Source organism: Syngnathus typhle, linkage group LG14 (assembly GCF_033458585.1).
Source record: "Syngnathus typhle isolate RoL2023-S1 ecotype Sweden linkage group LG14, RoL_Styp_1.0, whole genome shotgun sequence".
NCBI lineage: Eukaryota > Metazoa > Chordata > Actinopteri > Syngnathiformes > Syngnathidae > Syngnathus > Syngnathus typhle.
The window spans coordinates 8,661,164-8,669,519 of record NC_083751.1 but is presented as its reverse complement, the minus strand read 5'-3'; the positions used below and the strand labels follow the sequence as shown (position 1 = coordinate 8,669,519).

At 37.8% G+C, this 8,356-nt stretch overlaps 1 protein-coding gene across 2 annotated transcripts; it reads left to right on the top strand.

The window, feature by feature from the left end:
• Positions 1–610: 610 nt before the first annotated feature.
• tbxa2r (thromboxane A2 receptor) lies at positions 611–8,314 on the top strand. Of its 2 annotated transcripts, none has more exons than XM_061298083.1 (3): positions 611–936; positions 3,475–4,347; positions 5,607–7,070. In XM_061298083.1, exons 2-3 carry the CDS (start codon positions 3,529–3,531, stop codon positions 5,760–5,762), a joined length of 975 nt encoding a protein of 324 aa, XP_061154067.1. In that variant the 5' UTR covers positions 611–936; positions 3,475–3,528; the 3' UTR covers positions 5,763–7,070. The 2 variants fall into 2 exon arrangements, with proteins under 2 accessions (XP_061154067.1, XP_061154066.1); XM_061298082.1 differs by lacking the exon at positions 5,607–7,070 and adding an exon at positions 7,077–8,314 and having other exon boundaries at positions 613–936.
• The last annotated feature ends 42 nt before the right edge of the window (positions 8,315–8,356 follow it).

Sequence of the window (8,356 nt, the reverse complement as noted above, 5' to 3'; positions counted from 1 at the left end):
GTGTTTTCAAGTACGTAATTCATGGCTAATTGAAAAAAAAAAAAAAAAAACATGTTTCGCATCCTTAACCACTGTCACCATGGTGATGTCGTTTGCTTTTTTTACATTTGGGTGCAACTGCATCAGCACCACACTTTGGCATTATAATAAAGTGATTATACCTACTATATAGCAGCCTGACACACATATCTGCAAAGCCAATTTTCTTTTAGAAAAACCAAATATCAATATTTGATGCTGGACCAAAAATCTGAAAAACCTTCAAAGCTGACCTAAATGTAGATTTGGAAGTATTGGTCCAGATCTACACCACTTAGGTCTGTCTTAAAAAGCTATTAAGCAAAACAAATAAAACCTAAACAATGGAACCATTGGCAGTGTCCTTAACTTAATACAAGTTAGATAATTTCTCAAATGTATGTGTGGTTTATTGCATACACAAGCAGCTTTTATGGTTTATATGATACCCTTTTATGGGTGCACAAGTTAGAGGACGACATCTCCTCAAAATGAGACAGATGCTTCTAGCACCACCCCCCAACCCCCTCCCCATCCCCCCAGTGGACCACTGATAAATGTCTTACTTATGCTTTGAACATTTTTTGTGAACCTCATTTTTGCCTCAAATAGTTTCTAACTGTTGCCAAAGCCCTTCCCCTTTTTGCAGGGAGCTAAAGGAAGCATGACTCAAGGAAAAGATGATTATCTGAGCTGCTGAGAGCTGGGAAGCAGCGGAAGAAAGGATATGTTGAAGGGTTATTGTTAAGTGTGTTGTGGAACTACTTTTTTTTAGTGTGTAACTTTCCTTTGACAGGGTGCATACGTTGAAAATGGTCTCCTGTCTTCTATGGCCATTGCGTTAGATCCATGACTAATGAGAAGCAGATTGATGGTCTGGATGGAGAGCTCAAAGTCAGCATCTAAGCTTCTCTAATGGTAAGACAAAAACTCATTACCACCTCACTTAGTAAACATACAAAATGCACAGCGGTTTCTGTTAGAAGAACAACGTTCACAATGTTGCCTTTAAATGTCTTACTTTGGTAAGAGTTTTTTTCTGGTTGCTGGAGTTGGGTTTAAGTATATACAAAACAGTTACATAGAGATGCTGTTGTATTTCTTGCAATTAGTACCAGTGGTACTGTGGGCATAATTTTTACTGTGAGCTGTCAAATACTGGAATCTTCAAGAAAAGTACTGTACAGTATTTTTAGCAACTTTTTTTTTCTTGCACAGTAGAAACTTTTATCAAGCATTTAACAAATTTGACAGTTCGTGGTTTATAACCACACACGTGCTATTTAAAAAAAGGCTACGGACCACATTAGTTTTCCATTTAAAGTGGAATCTCCACAGTCGATAAATACAAAAGTCCAACTTAACTAAAATGTCACTGTCCCGCTTGCTCGGTACAATAATGCAGTGCTAAAGAAACCTAAATAAAAATGACAAAATGTACTCATACAAGTAAGCCTCGTATTTTAATGACAGAGATGCGCGTGCAAGGCATACACAATATTCATTAAACTTTTACTTCAACAACTAAATAACACACTTGCATTTCATTTTCGAAATCGGTTTATTTCAAAATATTTATTGAGCTGCTGTTTTTAATTAACTTGAATGTACAGTACAGTTTTATTGAATCCTTATTCAAGTACAGTTTGTCTTCATCCTATATTTAAGCACATTGTTACCGTTCAAACAATCCAGACTGTTGCATTAACTCACAATAATTGTAAATACTCATTTTTAGAATAAAACCTCAACCTCAATTTTGTTTAACGTGACACTTATTTTTCATTTAAGAGATTGAAATCTTTTTTCAAGTGTTATTTTGTGTAAAAAGTGTGATAACTACTGTTTTGCGGCTTATAATCGTAGTGAGTGTGAGCAGAGGCGAAATCGATCGATAGTGGCCCACTAATATTCTTTTAATGACTTTATAAACAGAGACTCGAGCAGATTTCAGCCGTACGATTAGCGTCTTCTTTGCATTTTGCATGCAACACACACACACTTAGGTTTCTGTGGTTTCCCATTTTCTTTCACTGAGAAACAATTTGCATGTCTCCTTAAAGCTAGACTGAATATGATAGACTGACATATTGATTCCGAAGCTAATGGGCACTTTTGTCTAATGGCACACTTAAAAGTTTTTCAGTTCAAGCACCATCGGCCTCGTGTTAGAATTATCCAAGGGAGTGAAGTTAATTCCCTGTATAGACCACAAATTTGGGTCTGTCAGAGTTACAATAGTTTTAGTTACCTAACTATGTTAGGTGATTTTAAAAAAGATGCTGTTTGCATTCATCTCGAGTGGATGTTATTGTAGAAGAAATAAAGTTACCAAAGTGTTTCATTAATTGGTTTACAAATGAGAAGTGGATTAATATACATTGCAGAGAAAAGCTAAGGATGACTTCTTGATGTACCAAAACTTTATCGATGTTTATTTGTATGTTCTGTCCCTGCTCAACAGCTAGAGGGCAATAGGTCAAACAGGTGGGAACCCGGATGCGAGCTGTCCATGATAATGTTTCCCGTTCTGCTGAGGCAACAGATTTTGTAAATGTCCTTCTGGGAAAGGAGGGAACATCCATTCTGAGAGCAGCGTTGGAAAGTCAGCAGCTTTCCTTCCATGTTTTTGCCTCCTGAGCACCCTCAGATGGAGCAGGCACCTTCTACCTTTTTAGTATCTGTGGATTATCTGGCGTATCTATTTGAAGTCCAAAATGATTTAATTCAATCATACTGAACACGACAAAGTAAATATCAGGATATTTTCCATGCCAGCTTAATATTTTGTTATTTCGGAGTAAAATTGATGATTTCAACTATGAAACTCTCATTGTGTTGTAATTGACTGCACTGTGATAGTTATGGATTACAGATTATGGTACATTTGTTTTATTTCTGGTTAAAATGTTCCCTTATCATGAAATCATCTCATTTTTCAAAATGAATCCAAGCATCCTGCAAAAAACGGGGTTAATTTGTTTACGATGTCTGAAATGTCGGAAATGATTACTGGGGGGAATTTTCGTCTGACTGTGTTTCCTTTTACTGGCTGAATTATTCTCATAAACGTTTCCTGGAAGTTTATCAGTTAGGGTCGCTGCTCAATGTTCTATCCATCTTTTCTTTCCATTAAAATGATCAAAAACATGATTTTACAGCCATGAATATTTCTTAGTTAATGATTGCACATTTACCAGTATTCACTTGCATTTAAGACAGTTAATCAGATTTGACAACTGGGAGTAAATGTTGTTATCAATATTCCTTCATGCTTAAATTATTTATTGCAATCATTTTGATTCTGAAATCTTACATGAATTGCTGACTGTATACAGATGAATGTATGTAAAATATAATTTAAACTACCACATTTAAAAAATGTAGTATGTGCAAAGTATGTGTGTTGTGTGTGTTTACACAAAATGGATGATGGATTTTGTATTTCTTTTCAAGGTGGAAGAGCCGTATTCTTCGTAGTGATATTGTTCTCCACAATCTGAAGTGGACATGCCATCTCATCTGGACACCATGAACACATCAATGGAAGCACCCTCCAATGACACCCCAATCTGCTACTCCATTAACAATCCTCCATTTAAGATTGTCCCCACCATCGCCTCAGCTTACTTCTCTTCCATCTTCAGTGTGTTGGGTATCACCTCCAATCTCGTCGCCTTTGTGGTTCTCGTCAAATCATTCCAACGGACTCACAGCAGCTCGCGTTCTTCCTTTCTCATTTTCCTGGGTGGCCTGGTGGTCACTGACTTCATGGGTGTGGTGGTTACAGGCAGCATTGTGGTCTCCTTTCATGTGACACACTTCAACTGGCGTAATTTAGATCCACACTGCCATTTCTGTAACTTCATGGGCATGTCAATGGTCTTCTATGGACTGTGCCCACTGCTGCTTGGTGCTGCTATGGCTTTGGAGCGCTTCATTGGCATCACCCGTCCATTTGCACGTACCACCACCATGCCCAAGAAGCGAACAGTCTTCATTTTGCTGCTGGTGTGGTTCATTGCCAGCTGCATAGCGTCGCTGCCTCTGACCGGAGTCGGGAGCTACCACATGCAGATACCTGGCTCTTGGTGTTTTTTCAACATTAGTTCAGAGGGCAGTGACCTGACCTTCTCTGTGCTCTTCTCCATGGTCGGGTTGACATGCATTGCGGTGTCCTTTGTGTTGAACACCGTGAGTGTTGTGACGCTCATCAAGGTGTGCTGCGGACAAGATAAGATGCAACGTCCCCGAGACCAGGAAGTGGAAATGATGGTGCAGCTTATCCTGATCATGGCCATCGCTTCCATCTGCTGGTGCCCGATACTGGTAAGTCTGTTTGTCCGAATGGTAATCCAAAATATAATACTGCAATGATTTAATTTGAGTCATCATTTCTGTACTAATCATGAGAATTTGTCCCAGACACAAAAGTTATACACAGTTGTAATTTTAGTCAAGGCAGTTCCCCAATTTAGCACAGTGAACGATTGATCGTTGCCAATATAAATCAGTGAACGCTTTGTCATCGCCTTTATAAGGACACGAGACTGCAGCGAAAATAAACAAGAAAACATTCACGGTTCATTTCAAGAAGGATTTCCACATCATGTCTTTAGTACACAAAAATTAACTGACTCAGCGTAGTAACCACCATATGGCATCACTCTAACATCTGAAAGGCATCTAAAGCATCCAGCACCCTATTCTGACATTTTTCTTTTCTTTCTTTTATCAACACTACCATAATGGGGCATCATGCCATCCTAGGAGATTTTACTGTGCTTCCTTTCTAAACGCTTCATTGCTCATCAGCAATGCAACGTCCTCATGAGCTGAACTAAAAGCCTGCCGATAACCTGAGAGACTTTAACTCTCTACAGTAGTTGATATTTGCTGTACAGCACAGGCAAAGTCAGCATCCTGAAAAAGAAAACTACTCTTACATGTATGGCATGTCGGTCTCCATGGAGATAGTAGAAATCAGCAAATTGTTCTAGCTAAAAGCAAACTAAAAGCAAATAAAAACACTTGCCAGCGCTCCATAGAAGGTGGTGTTAGATGATACGGTCAGTGCTCCATCACTGTCTGTTTTTGACCTTTGGCAACTGCAGCGGAACCTCAAAATAGACCAAGACAATAAACTTCAACATAGGAAAGTGATATACACATCTGTCCTGGCTGTTGAGTACAATTCTTTTTCACTTGGTTAACATGAAAACAACATCATCTATTTTCTTGCAACTAGCTGATGCTGAAAGAAGTAACAAACATTTGTCTTGCATTTTTAGATGGTGTGATAAATTTTGCAAATGGCATATTCCGATAAAAAGTCTTCACAATCTCTTTCACTTCTCTAAATACAGCCGTCACTCAAAATCAGAGTTAATGTTTGCAAACAATTCATGTTTAGATTTAAATGACCAGAATATTCATGTTAAAACATTGCAACAAGAATTGCCCAAGTCTTTATATAAAGATTTAGATTATATAATACAGCAAACAATATGGGTGTGACTTGTATAAACCCATTAAATACAATATTTGGTTTGCGGCCCTGGTCTAACTTTGTGTGATACCTTGCACAGATTTATATTCTGGTGAATTCTTCGACTGGGGAAGCCGTAAAAGGTGAAAGTATTTTGTTGTACATACGCTTGGCCACCTGCAATCAGATACTTGACCCCTGGATATACATCATGTGTCACCTTTCCCGAATAAGGCGAGTGAAATGTGAATGTTAGATGTCTCGCAGAGTTTCATCATAATCATCAGTCACCCCACTTAACATCGGTCTGGAACTCCACCAAGCCAAACAAACCATGAGGTCATTCATTTATTCAATGGCCGTTCTCCTCTAACCCACCAAATTGCTGGGTTAGCCATTGTCTCATCTTTTTGTGGTGCTGCTGCTGTTTGTTTATACTTGCTTTTTATGTCCTGTCATTTGTTAAAGGCTTGTTACACAGTGCTGTCTTTTATCATGTGGAAAATATGTAAACTGTAGCATCCCATTTTTCAGCGTTTCAAATAATCTATGAGAACAATATTGCATGACTGTTTTGTATGTGTGCTGCAGTGTATTGTCAAACTAGCCTCATTGTCACTTGGCATGGATATGGCTGCTGTTCCAATGAGTAACTGCTTGTCGTATTTATGGTAAACTGCAGACATACAAACTCTTGATCTCTGTGGCATGTCTGCCCTACCAAAGCTGTATTTTTATATTACCGTATTTTCCGGACTACAACCTTGTCCTTATATAAGGCGCACCGGACTATATTTTAAATAATGCAATCAAAAGTTAAAAATAATTATCTCAACTTTTAATTATCAAATGACACACTTATTAATGCTCACAGATAGTTGCTAAAAGTGTGTAGGATTCATGTAATCTTTTCAATACTGTATTTTCCGGACTATAAAACGCACCTGACTATAAGGCGCACCATTAATGCATCATGTCAGATTTTTAATCCAAATCAAATCATTTTGCATTTTATCTTTTTTATTTTAACTTCAGACGCAACAAATTACTTTATAATCACAAAATAATGATCCATAGTCTTGTTGATTCATGATTCATAGTCTTCAGCAGGCCACTTATGATTGATTTCATGACACAATGCTTCGGGCCAGTTTAAATTTAGGAATTTGGACCATATATAAGGCGCACCGGACTATAAAGCGCACTGTCGGCTTTTGAGAAAATTTTAGGTTTTTAGGTGCGCCTTATAGTCCAGAAAATATGGTAATCCATCTATCCATTTTCTGAACTGCTTCATGTCATCAAGAATGCCAGTTAACTGTGCAATTCAACAATAACAAAAAGCCGCTGTGGAAAGGTTAATCCAACATAATTGTCAGGCCACGTTAATTTATTGCCAATCCAATTAATTCCATCAATTTCATTCTTAACTCTCATTTCTCATCATACTTTGTGCTTGTTCATTTTGTGTCATTAATACAAGTGTGACTTCCCCGGTTGAATTATCACCACATCTATGGTACTTAATTTATTAATGCTGATTTGTTTTGTTTCCTTCCTCCTCCATCAGGTCTTTATTGCACAAACTGTGCTGAGTGGACGTCCTCTCCAGGTCATATATCTTCTGCTGTGGCTGCGCTTTGCATCCTGGAACCAGATCTTAGACCCATGGGTGTATATCCTGTTTCGCAGGGCGGTATTACAGAGAGTCTATCCCCGCATGGACTGGTCCCGATGGTCCACCTTAAACCGATCTTTCAGGAGCACCATTAACAGATTAACCCATTCTTCTTCACTTGGAGGGCCTCTCAGCTCAGATGAAATGGGACAGAATGAAAAATTAAATGAAACATCCCTTACACTAGAAAGCCACTACTTGGATTGTTGATCTCTGGTTCAGCGAACAGAAGAAGCTTGGTTATAGTAATGATCTGCTTTGCAGTCAGTGCTGACTTGCTGTCTTGAGTGACACCCTGTGGAAGATCCCGTCTTGACTCTTACCCCAACACATACACCAAAATGCAAAACATACTGGAGTGGACCATAAATTGAATTGTAATCGATAAGAAGACAGCAACAACGATGAATCATTACAATTATGGGACTGTGGTACTTTATCAAAATCACATTTGCTATGTCTCGCATTGTGTTTGCATTGTTTGATAGACAAATAATTTCAAAATGCAAAATCTCCTAACTCTGTCATGTAATTTACATTTCCCATCATTCCCCAACTCTATCTGTTCTGCATATGATGACTCCACAGTACACATATGCAGTAATCACATTCCCATCAATAATAATAATGATAAAGCATGTAAGTGGAAAAATAATGGGATTCCATAAGGAACAACAAAGATCACTGGCAATACAATATAAATACAATATACTGCAAAACATTACAATTTATGACAGATCTTATTTTTCCCATCACATTATTTGCAACTAGAACAGAACAGAACAGAAAAAATAGTCAACACTAAGGAAATTACTCTACATCCTAGCATAAATATTGTGAGATAGATGCCCCCGATGCCAAATCGTCACTCAATCTCTTGATTAAAAAACTTATGCAATAATCTACTGTGATTATTTTAAACACAGGCACACTTGAGAGATACATGCGCACATTCACATTTTCATACTTGGGAATGATCAAGTTTCTATTTTCAGATGCATGTAAGCTATGCATGATTGTCTGTCATACGTATATGCATTAGTTGTAAAAAATGTAAAAGTTGTGCTACTAAAGAAACCACTGAAATTTGTATTTAAATGAGTAATACAAATAAATGTTTGTGGAAAATATTTGTAGCTTTATTAATTATGGTCTACTTACCTTATCAATTC

Excerpts from the sequence above, each read along its gene's own strand:
- tbxa2r (XM_061298082.1), top strand. The coding sequence starts at position 3,529 with ATGCCATCTCATCTGGACACCATGAACACATCAATGGAAGCACCCTCC. Across the intron at positions 4,348-7,076 it reads TCTGCTGGTGCCCGATACTG|GTCTTTATTGCACAAACTGT; the intron begins GTAAGTCTGTTT and ends CTCCTCCATCAG.